The sequence below is a fragment of the Petromyzon marinus genome, chromosome 50 (genome assembly GCF_048934315.1).
Source record: "Petromyzon marinus isolate PM22_M1 ecotype Great Lakes invasive population chromosome 50, UKy_Petmar_22M1.pri1.0, whole genome shotgun sequence".
Lineage (NCBI taxonomy): Eukaryota > Metazoa > Chordata > Hyperoartia > Petromyzontiformes > Petromyzontidae > Petromyzon > Petromyzon marinus.
Window position 1 is genome coordinate 2,420,224 of NC_133716.1, and position 19,793 is coordinate 2,440,016.

The window sequence follows — 19,793 nt, forward strand, 5'->3', positions numbered from 1 at the left end:
TTGCCTGTTACTCAATTGCGACTAAGAGTGTAATTATTCAGTATGCCTGTTAAAAACGTCAAACTTTAATTCTAATCGGGCCCCATGGTGTAACCACTCGTATGGGCCACTCTGTCTCTCTGGCCTCAATATGGAGTATGAAAAAGGGCCATTGCCCAAAGTGCCTCCTATTATAGACATTTTGTGTGTTGCTGGCCACAGTGTTTATTCATGGCTGTGCTGAGCTTTTGAGCTTGCCGACGGAGTAATTAAAATTGCGGAGGGGAAAAAACCGGAGGACCCGGAGAAAAATCGACACGACCACGGGGAGAGAGACATGTAAACTCCAAATAAACAGCAGGCATCGTCAGGGTCGGGGTCAAACGCACGACCTTCTGTATACCAGGCGAGGCAGTTAACATCTCACCACCGTGACGCGTTCCATTCACTGTCTGCTGCTCCGTCATTATCCCTGGACAAGTCGGCGATTGGACCGCCAGTGCAAAAAGAGTTGGAAACGTGACCGGCCAATCAGGTGGCAGTGAAGCAAAGGGACGACCGTGGATTGGTTTCGTTCTCGTTTGGGCTCATCAGTGCAGGCGAGCGCCAATGGGGGTCGCCGTAGGAGTAGAGATAATAAGCCCTGTCTCCACATATGGGCTCCCGGATGCATAAGGCAGCTGTGATCTGTCATCAATGTTAACGGGTGCCTCGTGCGTCGAGGCACCCATATGTGGACAGGGCTTCTGCTTTCTTCTCCAGAGACCGCCCCCGATTGGCGCTTTGCCTATAGATAGCGATCATTCACATCCAACACGTCCCGTGACTGATTAGAAAACTCTTCGCAGCAGGAGAATGCAGCGTGCAGGCTGAGAGCCAATATTAGACAGCAGCACGGCAAAGGTGCGTGCTGCCTGCAGACAGCACGCGCAGTGGTGGGTGCTGCCTGCAGACAGCACAAGCATTGGTGCGTGCTGCCTACAAACAGCACAAGCAGTGGTGCGTGCTGCCTGCAGACAGCACGCGCAGACGTCTCCTGTTCGTCCACGTAAAAATAAAACATTGACACTTCCGCTCAGCGTGCAGGCTGAGAGCCAATATTAGACAGCAGCGCTTCCCCACACTCTGACACTTACATTCTCCACAACGACGCTAACAATTGAGCGTTGTGTAATGTACTGCATAATGTAGCATTGAACTATCTTGTTCATTGGCCGTTCACCAGCATCTGTTCAAGCGAGACTGACACTGCTGACGAGACATTGTATGTCAAAACCGGTTCAAAGCTTGCTTGTTTTGAACGAATGCTGCTGAAATAACGCACTACCAGGAGGCCGTGCGGATGACGGATGTGGAACATCTTATTTGTTTATATATTTATGCATGTATGTCCCTAGCCAACCGTGCAATATTGGCATTTAAAATATCCACACACGCACACGCAACGATGCCCTTGCTTAGTTTGTGTGCCGCTGCTCTGCAGACACTGTGCTTGCCGGAGCAGAGGGGCAACCGAGCCACCACCACCACTACGTGGGAGGCTCTGCCGGGAGAGACGAAGCGGTGGCCGACAGTGCCGGACCAACCACCACCGCTGCCACCACCACCACAACCACCAGGGCCACCACCACCACCACCACTACGCAGAGCACGACAACAACGACCCGGCCCACCACAACCACCGAGCCTCCGCCTGAACCGACCGCAGAAGGTGCAGCGCACGCAACGTACAAGTCACCACTGGTGGTGTACACACAGCGAGCTGATAGCAGCAGTGATGCAGTGACAACTATGGACCGGTTTCGTCCTCATTAGAACTCATCAGCACAGTGCAGTCACCAGTGCTCAGTGCTGCGCGTTGTGGAGCCACCACTTCCACATTACGGGTTGTGGAGACTCCCACACATCCGCAGTGAATGCCGTTTGTGTCACACGATTGTCGTTCGTGTCACAAGATTTATTATTATGAACTTCTTCTTTGGTTCTTTCGGTAAAGTCACGTAGAATGAGAATAAAATAATAAAATAAAATAACACAATAAAATTCTCACGACGTTTCGGCCACAACACAAGTGGCCTTCATCAGGTGAAGGGACTGGACTGTCCTCATTCTACGTGACTTTACCGAAAGAACCAAAGAAGATGAATCCTTGAAAGCTTTAAATCGAAATATTATGAACTTATTAATATGATGATGATGCGGGTGAAAGGCATTAATTACGCACTTCAGATGGCGATCGACCCCCCCCTCGTGATCCGTGGACTAAAAAAAGGTCACCGGAGACGCCGGAGTATGGCAGTTCAGAGCAGTTAACGCGAACGCCGTCGCAGGACGGTCACCACGTCTGGCGCTGCTTGTCCCTCGCTGACTGCGTGCGACGAACCAACGAATTCATAAAAAGGCGTCACTTATTTTGTCGAAGCGCACCCCGACGCCGAAGTCGAGGACGCGTGCCGTGTTCCGGGGTTGCCGTCAATGACCTCGCCCCCTCCGTCTCCTGCTCCTCCTCCTCCTCCCCCCGGCGCCGCCGGTGCCGCCTCAAGCGCCGTCCTCCACGTGCTACGGCACGCTGTCCACCGTGGCGGCGCCCGTGCAGCACAACAGCTACGGGCGCAGCGAGGGCGCCTGGATGAAGGACCCGCTGGCGAGCGACGGGCGCATCTTCGTCACCAACTACTACTACGGGAACAGCATCGTGGAGTTCCGCGGCCTCGACAGCTTCAAGGAGGGTGGGCGGCCAGGAGACTCTCCCCCCGGCCCCCCCTCTCTCCCCCTGAATCTAAGTGCCCTAGCCATGCCGGCCGTGCCATGCCGTGCCACCGCTCACGCCGCGTGGCTCGGCGAAATTGGACCAATTGGGCGAGTTTCAACGGGTATCAAGATTCTAAGAACAACAACAACAACAACAAAAATTATAAATTTATTTTCGAGCTAAACCGCTCGTTTGCATGCGATGCTCTCCTCTCTACATTGTCTTTGTGACATTGTTGGTTCACCACCCGTTTACAGCCCTGAGCCATTGATGGGAATTCCTCATTTCTATTTGGGGGGAGGGAGGGGGTTCGAGTATCAACCATTAGATAACCACTGTTGACTTTGCAACAAATTGGTACTACCACAGTTTCACGCTGAGTGGGAGTAGTGCTCTAATCGACGACACTCATGATTGATTACGTGTTAAATAGCTTGCGTCGAACAAGGACCCGCATCTAACAGAGAGGGCCCTCCATCCCTGTGAACATCTGGGATTTCACCGGCATGTGTTCAAGAAAAGGTTGATTCTGCTGATGACGCCGGACTGAATCAATCATAAAACCAGGACGTGAACTTGCAAACCTTGGGTTCGCGAGCCGCTCGCTCTGCCGCCTCTAGAACTCCACGTGGCCCCGCCGGGAGTCGAAACGAACTCGCTGTGATTGTTGTGCCGCACCGCTCCCTTCCCACCGCCCCGTCCAGGCCGCTGGAGCAACATCTACAAGCTGCCCTACAACTGGATCGGCACGGGCCACGTGATCTACAACGGCTCGCTCTTCTACAACCGCGCCTTCTCGCGCCACATCATCAAGTACGACCTGCGCGCACGCCTCCTCGCCTCGTGGGCCCTGCTGCCCGACGCCGTCTACGAGGAGACGACGCCCTGGCGCTGGCGCGGCCACTCGGACATCGACTTCGCGGCCGACGAGACGGGGCTCTGGGTCATCTACCCCTCGGTGGACGACGAGACGACGCGGGTGCGGTGGCGGTTGCCGCGGGCGTGCGGGCGCGCGGGCGGGGCGCTAAATAACGTCCCTCGTGTAAAGACACAAACACAAAGATCCCACCCCCCCCCCCCACCGTATAGCCTTAGAAGGCTGTTGGGGCAAGTGCTGTTAGCGAGCAGCGCCTGTGAAGGTCGGCACGGTACATGAGGGGGTGGGTGGCCAGCACCACACCCGGCCGCTCTTGTCTCCCGAGTGGGAGACAAGAGCGTCGACCTATAGGGGAGGCCCAGGACTGGTTCAGATAATCGTCATCGGTGTTGGCCGTGAGCGGGAATCAAACTCGGGCAGCCGGGTTCGTAGTGCAGGGCGCTATCGGCTACACTACCGCTCCCCACGTCCATCACATATACACGATTACACGATCGCGCACGTGAATGAACGCGTGCACCTCTTTTCCACTCGGCGCATTCTGAGCCGTGCCTAGGCCGTGCCGAGCCGGTCCGGCAAGGCTTTTGCCGGCGTTGTTTTTCCACTGCAGAAGTTGAGCCGGGCCGTGCCGTTAACGTCCACGCGCAGTGAATGAGCAGAGACGCGCGCGGGTGACGCGATGACGCCCACGTCGTCGCCACGTGCCGACCAACGGCCACTCACATGATGGATGCGTCGGTTGCCTTCTGCCTCCGGGCTTTGTTTGATCCCCAATGAAGATTCGGATGTGGTACGGGACCAGCATTGTGTGGCACGGTTTGGTTCCGGTTCATCTCGGAAACCCACTGTGAGGGACCCCACCCCCCTCCCCCCCCCATGCTGACACGGCTCAGATATGCAAGTGGCGCATGTCTTTTACGTTTATGTGCACGTTTAAGCGTGCGGATTGCACCGCGCGCGTTGTCCGACTTTCTCACTGCACGTGCCAGGACCATACCCCACTGGCTCACCGCTGTAGCCAGGAGGCGAGCGCCGCCTCGATGCTCACGTGAGCAGGAAACCACCCTGGCCGACTTGACCGTCATAACGAAGGGCCACCGCTTGAACCGACACATTTCAGCACGATACCTGTGTATGCATGTCTGTTGAGCTTCGTTTTGCACTGTACGTAGCCGTCCGCGATAACCGGAGGTGCAGGGGAAGGGCAACAAACTAAGCACAAAAAGCAGTTTTGAAGAAGTGAGTTTTCAAAGGGGCCTTAGAGAGGGATCAATACATGCAGTGCTTAATTAGCTCATATCAAACTAGAACAGTGTTTCGGGCACGTTGAGAGGTGCACGCAGCCCGCGAGATCCACGCGGTGGTGCTGATTGCGACGCGCGCGGCTCTTCCCGTCAGGAGGACGTCATCGTGCTGAGCCGCCTGAACGCGAGCGACCTGTCGACGCAGCGCGAGACCACGTGGCGCACGAGCCTGCGCCGGGGCCACTACGGCAACTGCTTCGTGGTGTGCGGCGTCCTCTACGCCGTCGACGAGTACAACCGTCGCAACGCCACGGTGTTCTACGCGTACGACACCCACACAAGTACGCAGGTGGCCATCCGCATCCCCTTCACCAACGAGTTCGGCTACACCACGCAGATCGACTACAACCCCGGGGACAAAGTCATCTACGCCTGGGACAACGGCCGCCAGGTCACCTACAACGTCACCTTCATCTACTGAGCGTCGGGCGCTCGCTTGCTCGCGTGGCCTCGGCCCCGGCCTGCGTGGACGCGGGGAGGGGTGACGGAGCGCTTCTTTCGCGAGGCTCTGGCCATGCGACGTTCGATGGGAGCTCGAAAAGCCCATCTTTGCCGCTACTCTTTCCCCAGCGAGATCGAGGGTCCCGGCCAACGGAATTTGACTCTCCCGCTCACTGTGGCGCACGACCGTGGCCACCGAGAACGGAACCATGGGACGTGTCACGTAGACTCAATGCCCGATTCACAAATACGAAGGAGGGAGGCGTCATCACGGCAGTAATTAGACCACTCCGCTACTCCTGACACGGCCATCTAGCTCAACCACCTCAATGCAAGATCATTATTGTTCTTCTACACCAACATCATCCACATGAAGGAGAAGTCACAGTGGCGGAGCCAGTTGCTCTGGGGAAGATCCCTTGCAATGGACCCCAAAGCTCATTTGGGGCCTCCACTGACCCAGATTCAAGCCCTGGGCTGCATCGGTGCCCTTGCTGTCTCCCTGGCCACGCAGGGAGCGGTACACTGTGCTGCAGACAGCCTTGGACATTGCTGATGGGGTTTAGGTGAGTGGGGCAGAATAGATGTGGGGCCGAAAACAATGTTGTGGCTTTAGGTGCCCAGTGGCCCCTTAGCCAGCGCTGTCTGTGAGGCCACTGCGGGACGTGTGGAAGTGTTCTGCCAAAGACACTCTGCAACCCAACTGCCAATGCCATCGTTTTACAGATTGCGCACTGAGATCCAGTGCGGGTTTTCTGCGTGACGCGCACGGGGTGCGAACCAACGGAATTTCGTTTTTTTTGTTTAATGAAAACAACATGCTAAAATGTAAAATCTTGCAAGTTGCTCAATTGGGATTACACAGAGCAGCAGCAGCAGCAGCATCTCGCTCCCCTACTGCGGAAACTTGGGGGAGGACCCCGCCTGAGAATGGGCCTTGAGACTCAGCGAGACTTTCCTGGGTAATCAAGCATAGTAGTAGTAATTATAATAACTACGTGGCTGACCGGCTTGTGGAGCTGGTAGCCGTGACAGGGTGCCGAGTTGGTAACTGCCGAGATCCTGTGTTCGGGCCCTGAGCCTGGGCGGGCTCTTCACTGAGGCTGATGGCCATGGTCAGGGATCTGAGCCATCGCCCCCCCCCCCACCTTCAAGCGCCTGGGTTCGTCAGGAGTCCCACTCACCGTCGTGGGAAGGGAGCAGGGCAGCACAGTGGCATCACGTGGCAGGGCGGCAGGTTAGGTGGCGCAGCGGGAGCATGTGTGTTCTTCCCCTCTCTTGCATGCTTCAGCTTCCTCCCACGGCTAACAGAACGAAAAAAAAACATTCAACCTAACTGGCATTAGCCAAACATCCCAACGCTGCAATATTACCGACAAATTACCTAGGTGAGATTACGAATAGCAACATCGGATTGCAGCTGCCCAGCCCTGTTAGTGCTGGCATCAACCTTAGAGGCCTCTGTTCGGCAGTAGATCGAGAATAGCTGCTGTTGATCCTGTGCTTTTGTTCATCTTGTGCAAGCGAGTCGCGCTGTTTCGTGCATCTTGCTCGTTCGGTTTTAGACCGTTCAGAACGAAGCACAGCCGCGGAATTGTGACCCATCATTGTTGTTTTTTCCGTGGGCCACGTTCGGCGGATCTCTCTCGTGGGCAATGCGGAAAATCTGGACTGGACTCTTCATGTGCCCTGGAATTCAAAGTTGGTCCATTATGCGGTGACTTTCGTAAAGTTGTGCTTTTTAAAGGTTCCCACATCTTTAGGGTTATGGTTTCTCAAGGGGACATCGGCTATGTATGCACGTATTTTGAACTTTTTATGCACCGCACGTAGCCAACCGTGCTAATTGGAGGTGTGGGGCAAGGACAACAAACTAAACACAAAAATCAGTTATAAAGAAATGCATTTTAAACCTAGATTTAAAAGTGCATGGCTCCAGTGGCTTCCTAATATCGGAAGGAAGAGCGTCCCAGACGGCCGCAGACACGCACACGGAAAGCGCCGCGCGACGCGGCCAACCGTTTTTCTTCGATGGTCAGCCCAAAGCCACTACGAAAGTGTCGGAGCTCTGTTCGATGCGCACTGCTCTCGCTGGACTACTACAGATCATTCAGGGACGACAGCCAGGGCCGTCCAGAGGCGGCGGAGGTGGGTAGGGGAAGCAAAAGCGGCGATTTGACCCGGGTCACGCGCAACAAGAGGTGCCCCACCAACATGCCCGTTTGTTTTGTCACTGACGAAATAAAGATAGCCCCCCACGTGGCCTCCGGGAATCTCTGGGCGGCCCTGGGGCACAGGCTAGGTGCTGTCATTGATGTTTCATTTGTTTAATTATTCACGACTCTCGTTCGCCTGTTTCACATCTCTGCTGTGCGGAAATTTTTTGCTCGGACCCACATTTGAGAGACGTTTCTCCAAGTGTCGAGTCTCTGCACGTAGCTATTTTATTGTGTTTTTTTTTTACATGCCGAGTGAAAACGTCGAAAAGGAAGCCTCGTGTGGATTGTGCAAGTGTTGCGTACGTGAGTTTTAAATGCATTTACTGTGTTCCACACGTGGCTGGGAGGCACAGTTTGTAATCGATCAAACTCGATCCAGTGCATTGGCGACACATGCATAACATCGTGTAAGTGAAAATGTTTGTTGTTGTTGTAAGGGTTATGCAAATCGTCAGTAACTTATATTGCAAATGTAACCGGCTAATGGAACACAAACCTACGAGAAAACGATGCGGTAGAGAAAGTAGAAATTTGACATTAACAAAGCGCGACGGATTGTGGGATTCCACGTCCGATCGTAGCGGGGTGCGAGAGTGTTTGAGATCAGGGGGGGGCTGTGATCGCAAATACATGTTTTTCGTCGCGGGGATGACACCAGCGTGGCCACAGCTGAGAGCCCCTTCTGGCCGCAGCGCATGCCGTTATGCACGTACGTATGTACGTTGAACTTCTTCCGCACCGTACGTAGCCAACCGTGCTAATCGGAGGTGCGGGGGTGTCGGCACGCACGGAGGGTCGTCGCACGGTCAGGAGCAGTGCTCACAACCTGTTTTGTATGCCCCCCCCCTTCACCGTTCCACGTGGCCCCCGAGATTACGAAGGCCGCAGTACACAGAGAGATCGCGTGTCCACGTCTCTAGCTAGTGCGGCATGCGTTTCGCGTTGTGTGTTGGTGTGTTTTGTGTTAGTAGGGCATGCGTTTCGCGTTGTGTATTGGTGTGTATTGTGTAAGGTATGCGTTTCACGTTGTGTATTAGTGTGTTTTGTGTTAGTAAGGCATGCGTTTCGCGTTGTGTATTGGTGTGTATTGTGTTAGTAAGGCATGCGTTTCGCGTTGTGTATTGGTGTGTATTGTGTTAGTAAGGCATGCGTTTCGCGTTGTGTATTGGTGTGTTTTGAGTTATTAAGGCATGCGTTTCGCGTTGTGTGTTGGTGTGTTTTGTGTTAGTAAGGGATACGTTTCACGTTGTGTATTGGTGTGTATTGTGTTAGTAAGGCATGCGTTTCGCGTTGTGTATTGGTGTGTTTTGTGTTAGTAAGGTATGCGTTTCGCGTTGTGTGTTGGTGTGTATTGTGTTAGTAAGGCATGCGTTTCGCGTTGTGTGTTGGTGTGTATTGTGTTAGTAAGGCATGCGTTTCGCGTTGTGTATTGGTGTGTTTTGTGTTAGTAAGGCATGCGTTTCGCGTTGTGTATTGGTGTGTATTGTGTTAGTAAGGCATGCATTTCACGTTGTGTATTGGTGTGTTTTGTGTTAGTAAGGCATGCGTTTCGCGTTGTGTGTTGGTGTGTATTGTGTTAGTAAGGCATGCGTTTCGCGTTGTGTATTGGTGTGTTTTGTGTTAGTAAGGCATGCGTTTCGCGTTGTGTATTGGTGTGTATTGTGTTAGTAAGGTATGCGTTTCGCGTTGTGTGTTGGTGTGTATTGTGTTAGTAAGGCATGCGTTTCGCGTTGTGTATTGGTGTGTTTTGTGTTAGTAAGGCATGCGTTTCGCGTTGTGTATTGGTGTGTATTGCGTTAGTAAGGCATGCGTTTCACATTGTGTATTGGTGTGTTTTGTGTTAGTAAGGCATGCGTTTCACATTGTGTATTGGTGTGTATTGCGTTAGTAAGGTATGCATTTCGCGTCATGTATTGGTGTGTTTTGTGTTAGTAAGGCATGCGTTTCACATTATGTATTAGTGTTTTTGTGTTAGTAAGGCATGCGTTTCACATTATGTATTAGTGTGTATTGTGTTAGTAGGGCATGCGTTTCACATTATGTATTAGTGTGTATTGTGTTAGTAAGGCATGCGTTTCACATTGTGTATTGATGTGTATTGTGTTAGTAAGGCATGCGTTTCACGTTGTGTATTGGTGTGTATTGTGTAAGGTATGCGTTTTGCGTTGTGTATTTGTGTGTATTGTGTTAGTAAGACATGCGTTTCGCGTTGTGTATTGGTGTGTATTGTGTAAGGTATGCGTTTCGCGTTGTGTATTGGTTTGTTTTGTGTTAGTAAGGCATGCGTTTCACGTTGTGTATTGGTGTGTATTGTGTAAGGTTTGCGTTTCACGTTGTGTATTGGTGTGTTTTGTGTTAGTAGGGCATGCGTTTCACATTATGTATTAGTGTTTTTGTGTTAGTAAGGCATGCGTTTCACATTGTGTATTGGTGTGTATTGTGTTAGTAAGGCATGTGTTTCACGTTGTGTATTGGTGTGTTTTGTGTTAGTAAGGCATGCGTTTCACGTTGTGTATTGGTGTGTTTTGTGTTAGTAGGGCATGCGTTTCACATTATGTATTTGTGTTAGTAAGGCATGCGTTTCGCGTTGTGTATTGGTGTGTATTGTGTTAGTAAGGTATGCGTTTCGCGTTGTGTATTGGTGTGTATTGTGTTAGTAAGGCATGCGTTTCACGTTGTGTATTGGTGTGTATTGTGTTAGTAAGGTATGCGTTTCATGTTGTGTATTGGTGTGTCTTGTGTTAGTAGGGCATGCGTTTCACATTGTGTATTGGTGTGTATTGTGTTAGTAAAGCATGTGGTTCACGTTTTGTATTGGTGTGTATTGTGTTAGCAAGGCATGCGTTTCACATTGTGTATTGGTGTGTTGTGTTAGTCAGGCATGCGTTTCACATTGTGTATTGGTGTGTAGTGTTAGTAAGGCATGCGTTTCACATTGTGTATTGATGTGTATTGTGTTAGTAAGGCATGCGTTTCACATTGTGTATTGGTGTGTATTGTGTTAGTATGGCATGCGTTTCACGTTGTGTATTGATGTGCATTGTTTTAGTAGGACATGCGTTTCACGTTGTGCATTGGTGTGTATTGTGTTAGTAAGGCATGCGTTTCACGTTGTGTATGGGTGTGTTTTGTGTTAGTAAGGCATGCGTTTAACGTTGCGTGTTAGTATTTTTTAGTAAGGAATGCGTTTCACGTTGTGTATTCGGGTGTTTCGTCACCGCAGCGCTGAACTGGCGTTCCCCGCGCACGTTCAAAATGTATCCTGCACGGTATCCATGCCGCAACCCAGGGAGGGTCGCCCAACAGGCTCAGAATCACTGCTTTAGATAAATAGTTGATCATGCAATCCTGGCTCCGCGTTCAGACTCTGTCAGCACTTTGAGCCTGTGTGTGTGGTTAACTTCGGAATCAATTGAGCGGACAAGGTGATTTTCTGGCACTGTGTGTGCGATTAACCTCATCTGCATTTCCCTCTGGATGCAAATGTCCCCCAGTGACGCGTGACCCAGTGACACGTGTTTTCAGTGACGCGTGACCCAGTGACGCGTGTTCTCAGTGATGCGTGACCCAGTGACGCGTGACCCAGTGAGGCGTGACCCAGTGACACGTGTTCTCAGTGACGCGTGACCTAGTGACACGTGACCCGGTGACATGACTCCGCTGCATTTTCAAGAGCACAGCCATCACAATGCTTGGCCTCGTCACCAAAGTTACAAGTTACTTGTTGAACTTCATTGCAGAAAAGCGCAACAAAGGGCTTTTGTTTATAAACACGCGTATGCACCATCGTGTCAGTAGTGTAGCAGGGCTATACCACACTGATGATGTCTAATAGACAAGGAGTTGCGTTCATACGGCTGTGATAATCATTTTTCATCACTCAACGTAGGCTACCCGCTAGGCCACGAGCCTGTGCTTGTGTATGTACGCATGTTGTTATGGGTAGTTCCTATGATGCTTTGTAGTTCTGCCATCCGTTGCCTAAGTGTACTTTATAACGTTCTGAAATAAAGGGAATTAAGATGTTTTTTGTTGCTGTTCTATCTCAGTAATTTTTGTTTACTAATTTTCCTCTGATGTCGCTTCAGCCTATTTCGCTGTAAGTTTTATGTCATTAAATTTCTATAACAGCTTTGTGTATTGTTCATTTTTAACTCGAATTTTAAAACGATTCAGGTTCACTAAACCAAAACTATTAAACTAAACATTTTTTATTTATTTTACCAGGTAAGGCAGACTAAGCTATACAGTTATTTTTCAGAAGTGACGTGGCCAACAATGATAGCACAACGAAGTGGCGTATCATGTGGAAACTTATAGCACGTCGAATCTAAATGTGAAGGCTAAAAACCGGAGGACCCGGAGAAAAATCCACCTGACCACGGGGAGAGAGAGCGCGCAAACTCCAAATATACAGCAGCAGGTGAGATCGAACCCACGACCTCCTGCACACCAGGCGAGGCAGTGAACGCATGTCGCCACCGTGCCAATCCGCACGCGCATTGCAGAGCCACGCGGGTACGTTCTTCATCCGTGCGCTTCCTGGTCGTCTTGAGCTTCGAGGAGGAGAGGCCCCCCCCCCCACTCGCCACGCTACACCTGCACCTCATCGCCAAGGAGGCCAACGACGATGCGCCGGGCAGGCCAAGAAAGGCACCGGTGGTGAGGGAGCGGCGAGCGCCTCAAACCCCTTCCCACGCCACGGCAGGCGGCACGGGCATTTCTACACCGGGGAGCACAGAACCACGGCCACTGCCCGGCGCCCTCTCTCTGTGGCAGTCTCGCCACGGCAGTGGCGAAGATTCAATGCACGCCGACCTTTAAAGGGCCCACACCTCGTTCTTGCAGTCCCAGCTCTCATCTCGCCTGCCTCTCGAGCGACCCTGCGCCTGGGCTCCGCAATATCGGAGTCGCCGTCGCACGCCCACGTCTGTGACGAATATCTGAACCGGTCCTGGGCCTCTCCGAGGTCGACTCAGCCTCGGTGTGTAGTAAACATCGCCACTGGGGAGGCAAAGGCGGCCGGGCGTGGCGCTGGCCACCAACCCCCTCGTGTGTCGCGCCGGCCATCGTAGGCGCGAACAGCACTTGCCCCAACGCTCTGTTAGAGGCTATAACGGGTGAAGGGGGCGCGGGGGGGATCTTTGTCTTTGTTTCAATTGCATTATTATCGTCATCGTTATTTCCATCAAAGCATGAAGTGCGATGTAAAATACGTAAGGAAGGATGGATTTCGTGGAGGAGGGGGAGGACGAAGCTTACGAGCTGAACCCAATAACTCATCCGGTAAAGGGAGGAAACATGGCGATGTCTAGGGGTGGGCTGCTGTTGTTGTTCGTCTATGACAGAGCGATGGCTCTGTTTGAATCTGTCTTCTGGCTCCGTGTCAAGATGACGCCTAGGAAACGCACAAAGGCACCCTTTCATTTTTGTTGTTGTTGTGTGTAGCTTTCATTGCTGTGTTGTATTTTATTATTATATATATGTGCACAAGAGGACTGAATGAGGAGATTGTTTTTGATGGCCTAAAGTTCCTGCGGGGGGTATCTCCCGGGACAGAGAGACGGCCCATGTGGGGTCCACAATTGGAGACGCGTTAATCGACGAGTTAATCGACGAGTTTAGAATCCCATAACAAGGGGGGAGGAGATTAAGAGGTCCACTGCAAGCAATAAAACTTGGCGTTGTCAATCACACGGCGGTATTGAGAAATAACATTTAGCTTTTTGCAATATAAAGCAACGGCAATAACATTTGTGAGTGAATCTGGTGGGAGTTCCGTGAAAACGCGCCTGGAGAATAGTTTATTTCTGGTTTTATGTTTTCGTTGTGGTTTTGGCTAGCATTGCTGACAAGCCAAATATCAGCATCCAGCATCCCTTGAATGTCGTCGAGTCGAATCTTGCCTACGAGGAGTCTCAATGGCCGGGGGACGTTTTGCTACGTCAGGTTTTTATTTCCCCCCCCCCCAACTCGTGCAATCAAGCGTTGAATTGTAACACTCTGTTCAGAATCTCAATAAGAGTAGGTATTTATACTGACCTCACCCACCCCTAGCCAGACCCCACCGACCCCTAGCCACTGACCCCACCCACCTCTAGCCTCTAACCCCACCCACCCCGATCCACTGACCCCACCCACCCCTAGCCTCTAACCCCACCCACCCCGATCCACTGACCCCACCCACCTCTAGCCACTGATCCCACCCACCCCTAGCCACTGACCCCACCCACCCCTAGCCTCTAACCCCACCCACCCCGAGCCACTGACCCCACCCACCCCGATCCACTGACCCCACCCACCCCTAGCCTCTAACCCCACCCACCCCGATCCACTGACCCCACCCACCTCTAGCCACTGACCCCACCCACCCCTAGCCTCTAACCCCACCCACCCCGATCCACTGACCCCACCCACCCCTAGCCTCTAACCCCACCCACCCCGATCCACTGACCCCACCCACCCCTAGCCTCTAACCCCACCCACCCCGATCCACTGACCCCACCCACCTCTAGCCTCTAACCCCACCCACCCCGATCCACTGACCCCACCCACCCCTAGCCTCTAACCCCACCCACCCCGATCCACTGACCCCACCCACCTCTAGCCACTGACCCCACCCACCCCTAGCCACTGACCCCACCCACCCCTAGCCTCTAACCCCACCCACCCCGAGCCACTGACCCCACCCACCCCGATCCATTGACCCCACCCACTCCAAGCCACTGACCCCACCCACCCCGAACCACTGACCCCACCGACCCCTAGCCACTGACCCCACCGACCTCGAGCCACTGACCCCACCCACCTCTAGCCACTGACCTCACCCACCCCTAGCCACTGACCTCGACTACCCCTAGCCACTGACTCCACCCACTTCTCGCCTCTGACACCACCCACCCCTAGCCACTGACCCCACCCACCCCTAGCCTCTAACCCCACTCACCCCGATCCACTGACCCCACCCACCCCGAGCCACTGACCCCACCCACCCCAAGCCACTGACCCCACCGACCCCTAGCCACTGACCCCGACCACCCCTAGCCACTGACTCCACCCACTCCTCGCCTCTGACCCCACCCACCCCTAGCCACGGACTCCACCCACCCGTAGCCGCTGACCCCACCCACCCCCACCACTGTTGTGCACACCCCCCCACATTCCACAACCCCAAACACCCCCCCCCCCCCACCGTGTTGTAGGAAGGGGCGCGGCCTAAACAGGAACAGGCGGAGCCTTAGAAGAAAGGGCGTGGTCTAAAAAGGAAAGGCTCAGGGTCGAAAGAGGAAGATAGACGAGAGGGTGTAATCAAGAAGCGTTGGGGCCTACGGAGCAAGGGGTGTGGCCTATCTACAGAGGTTGAACTTCCCTGCTGAGTTAGGGTAATGGCATCGAATCAAACGTATGCGACAGGCAGCATTACGGTTTTATCGGTAGAGATGCGGTTGCAGGCCAACTAGCTTCACTAGAACTAGCGTATGTGTTGTATTGACTAAACACACTTGACTATTGGGGCCTTTCACTTTCTGGAGGAGAACCCCCACCCCCAATAAAGCCACCGTTCATTTTGTATTGTGTTTTTGCTGCTCATAATTTTTTTGGCTGAAAATGAAAGGGCGGAGTGATTGACAGGGGTCAAGTGAGAGGTCACCAATGTGGCTGCCACATTTGCATTTGAAGAATTAAAAAAAATATATCTACCCCGCAAAATTCTTTACCGATCTCGGACAAGTGTTCGTGATCATCCGAGCAAGGTTTTTTTTGTTGTTGTGAGAATGCCTCCGGCTGTCACACGTGGCCCGCAGACACATCGAGTAAATTAATTCCATAGGTCACAACTTCCCTATTTCCCCATAGCGAACGTTGGTCTCGCATCTACCGCGGTTATCCCCATGGTCATCTCCATCATAAATCATCAAATTAATGATCAATTATCACCGTGAGTCATCATTACGATAAAAAAAATCCTCGCCATCTTCACGAACCATTATTTACCTTCTTCTTGTCCTGCCACCACAGTCATATGTTTCCCCGGCATCGCGCTCATGATGTGGCTAGCAGTGGATAGACCAAGGTTCGTGATGACCATGTGGCTAGCAGCGGATAGACCAAGGTTCGTGATGATCACGTGGCTAGCAGTGGATAGACCAAGGTTCGTGATGATGATGTGGCCAGCAGTGCATAGACCAAGGTTCGTGATGATGATGATAATGACGACGATGTTGATGTGGCCCAGTCTGTCGCTCTATCAAGGTCCGTGTCTCACCGCAGCCGACTTTTGCGGGCTGCCCAATTTCGTTCGAAGGTTCGCCTTGCCGTGCGAAAGTCGTCCGCGGTTGTTTGGTTGAGAGACATTGTTATTGTTGGTGTGTGTCATTGTTGTTGTTTACGCTTGTTTACCCAGAAAGGCTTCACTGAGTCTCCTTTAGGGCAACTCAGCCTTAAGTGATGTGTGTAAACACTGGGACCGGGAGGCAAAGGCGGTCGGGCGTGGTTCTGGCCACACCACCCCTTGTGCTCGCCTTAATAGGTGCTCGCAAACAGCAGTTGCCCCAAAAGTTTGTTAAGGGGCCTTAATCTAAGTTTTCTTGTTGTTGTTTGACTTGCATCCCACTGGGATTTTTGCACACAGCGTTGGTGAACGGTGCTATTTCAGGAATATTTTGATGTTTTTTTTCCATGGATTTTCTGTTTGCACAGTCACAAAGTCACTTTAAGATGTTTTCTTGTTTTTATGTTTGTTGCGGTTGCACCCGATTCAAGATCCGAATGGCTCACAGGGCTATACCAAATAAATGAAACTATGAAAAACTATGAAACTATGAGGCTCATTTTTAGAAATTTCCAAATAAAGAAGTCAAATCATGCACGTGCGTGGCATTCTGCAACGCGTGTATCCTCGTAATGATTTCATTCGGTGTAATGTAAACACATTTGAACGCATTCAGCAACAACGCCGTGACCTTAGAAGAAAATATCTATTAATAACAGACAACATTTTACCAATGGCTCTCTTCAAAGCGCACACCATTCACGATGTGAAATCAAGACAAATTCGTGGAGCTATTTTTGTAACCCACTTGTTTGATATTACCAAGTTTTGTGAAACCCTTTAATATAATTTTCTTATGGATAGCTCTCAGGGCAAGGCCCTGTCAGAACAACGCAACATCATACTTTATTCGTTCATATTCATTCATATTATAATTCATCCATATTCGACCACATTAACGATAGCTATCGTGACCACCCCCCTGCTACAGACCTAAAGCGTCGACACTTTTAACCTGGTGAGGTCGCACGTTGCAGATTGGAGGGAAGGAGAATCCCTCGGGCGAGATGGCGAGGGGGATGATACCACGATGGAAGGTCGTAGAGGGTGGCCGTGCACCCACTGCGTAGGCGGCTGCGGGATCAGGCGGCAGGGGAGAGAGCGTTGGGTCGTGTTGGTGGCGTCCAACCAACAACGGCCGTAGCCTTGATATGTTCCTGATCTTGATAGCTCAGTGGATGAAACATTGAAGCGTTTAATGCGCCTCCGATTAGCACGGTTGGCTACGTGCGGTGGGAAAGAAGTTCAACATACGCGTACGTGCATACCAAGTGTTTGCTTTTAATGATCGGGCAGAAAGCGCATGTCCTAATGCAGGTAGTTATGGTATTGTATTTGATCAAGGCACCAAGGTTGGAGTCAAAGCCGCGCACCCGACAGGCAGAGGGTGCCGGCGTTGACCGTTCGGCTTGTCCAGCTGCCTCGGACTTAAAGCCAAATGAAAGTACCGGAAAGCCGGGAGCAAAAAAAAAACCTTCCTGTTGGGAGGAAACGTTTGGCCTTCATCTAGAAAAATGTTTAAAGCTGTCGCTGCGTTCCGTCGGCTCGCGCCGTGCTTTGTGTAAAACAAAAAAAGAAGGGGAAAGAAAGAAAAACGACTTGAAGAATTAAAATGAAGAAGAATCTGTCTTGATTTGAAGCTTTCGTGACCGCAGGAATCTGGTCGGTGGCGGCTACCGGCGCTGGCGCTAGACAACGAGACCGACAGAGAGTGGCCGCGAAATTTGTTGCTGTGGTTTTTGTGGGATTCTGTGGATCGGCAAATGTTTGACAAAAAAAACACAAACGGAATTAAATGTAACTAGATTTTTTTGCTGTTCTTCTCAACTAAAATAAAAGAGTTAGATATGTGGCGTCGTGATAGGCGACACATTCTGAGCTTAATACTGGTAGGAACCTCCTGGTTTAACCTACTCACGCCGGCTTGTGCCCGCCCTCACAGTCGGGCATATTTGCGGAATGCACCACGTGGTGCCGCCGTGTGACCCTGGCCATTGACCGAGCAACCCAACGTTCCTACCAGCTCCCTCCGCAGGAATCTGTTTTGTTTTCAGCGTTTAAAAAAAAAAAGCGTTTGAAGATGACTGGAACAAGTTCGAGGGAGCTATGTCGGTCTTGCCCGCGATCGATAGACCAGCACAGCAAGGATCGCCGGCATCACCATCGCCACGATATATCCTCTGCTTGATCCATCCACTGCAACGATCCGCGATTGAGCTGACTTCATTGCTCCACATTCGCGAGTGGACTGACTCGGTAGGCACACGCTGCCGGGTTCGTCTCGAGAGCAGCCACGTCCGGCCCAACGCTAACGTTGTTTATCAAGAGTCTTCATCGTTCCGCGTGTTTTATAATCCACGCCTTCCTCCTGCTGTGTCTCCGTGTAATTACCAGAAGCAAGCGCACCCAATGTGCGATTAGACGCGCACCTTTTCAGATTTTCTTCAATTTTCGTCGGTTTCAGATGGCCAACTGGGCCCACTGATGTCGGCTGTGGCCACGAATTGGACTCGCGCGATTGTCTAGAGTCGCCTGCAATGTACGTGCGTTGAACTTCCTTCGCACCGTACGTAGCCAACCGTGTGCTAATCGGAGGTGCGCGACAGATAGTTGGGATGGAATTTTTTTCTTCTGTTCTGCTAAAAGGAAGCTCTGCAGACAGTCCCTCTTGAAATATCCACCGCTAACGCAACCGTCCACGCCGGGAGGTCGAACCGGCGACCTTTGCAAGCCACTGCCCCCCGCCGTCACACTGGCAAGCATCCCACCACCCCCCCCCCCCCCCTTGTGACCGCGCACGCAGTGCAATTGTCACGCTTTGAGAATCTCGTGGCACGCAGCCGGGCACACGCGTGGTTTGCTCCTGCGGGGGACATCGCGTCGTCGGCTTGCCTGCTGCAGGCGGCCACGGCAATGCCGCGTGGCGCTTGCGCGCACCTGCGAGTTGGCACGAGAGAATCGCCGCGCGTCCGTCACGTAGCGCCCGGATCAGTCGAGACCGCTGCATTGCTGTCGCTGTCCCCTTTGGTGGATACCTCCGGCTCGAGCAGAGCCGTGCCGATGGTCGCGCTCGTCCACAGGAACATTTGCAATGTAAATAGCTGTCCTGTTCTATCGACTGTTTTTTTGTGTGTGTATTTTTACGCATGAAACCAACCAAAGTTATTTCCTGCTCAAATGAACACTGAGATGGTGCTCGTTTCACGTAAACAGCCCTGGGCCAGCAGTGGAAATTCATCATTCCTATGGTGGGGGCAAAGTCTATCCATAGGACAACCTATTGTTACTCATTTTACCGACATCAAAGGGACGATGGGCTGAGTCAACCTCCCTCCCAACCAGGATGGGAATTGGCAAACTTCCGATTGCGAATCGCTCGCTCCTCTGCCGCTGAGCAGCCACCAGGCCGGGCGTGAATATTATTTAATATATTTGATGATATTATTATCTCTACGCATTGCCGTATTGTATTACGCTGCTGTTTCACAGTCAACCCGTTGCCGTTCGAGTGAGAAAAGTAACTTTGGGATTTTTTTTTCAAACAACGTTTTATTTTTACTCCTCGACACAGTCGAGCTGAGTGGCTCTTCCTTGGCAGACCGCTTTCAAAACGACGTAAATATTCTGCGGCGAGGCTTAATAAATATATATTTCTATCCCTCGGCTACCGTTGATTGGCCTCTGGGCCGAGGGCACGAACCGCGCGCACGCGCCCGTGTGTGAACTTTGATGAAATGTTAGAAACGAGCGGCGCTGCCTGCCTCATCGCACCACAGGGGCACAGCAAGGCCGTTAGCCCACAGGCACGCGTCCGGCCCCTGGTTTATTCTTCATTCAATCGCCTTCTCTGATCAGACATCGGTTCCCGTTGCCGAGTCGCGAAAGGATT

At 52.0% G+C, this 19,793-nt stretch overlaps 1 protein-coding gene across 2 annotated transcripts in view; it reads left to right on the top strand.

Annotated features, from left to right (window-relative positions):
* Positions 1–11,703, top strand: part of OLFML2A (olfactomedin like 2A) — a 54,083-nt gene extending 42,380 nt beyond the window's left edge. For both annotated transcript variants that reach the window (XM_032973241.2, XM_032973240.2), the window contains exons 6-9: positions 1,463–1,690; positions 2,523–2,708; positions 3,436–3,710; positions 5,007–11,703. In XM_032973241.2, the coding sequence (XP_032829132.2) occupies positions 1,463–1,690; positions 2,523–2,708; positions 3,436–3,710; positions 5,007–5,333 (1,016 nt within the window). In that variant the 3' untranslated portion in view covers positions 5,334–11,703. The remainder of the gene's footprint in view (positions 1–1,462; positions 1,691–2,522; positions 2,709–3,435; positions 3,711–5,006) is intronic.
* Positions 11,704–19,793: the final 8,090 nt, after the last annotated feature.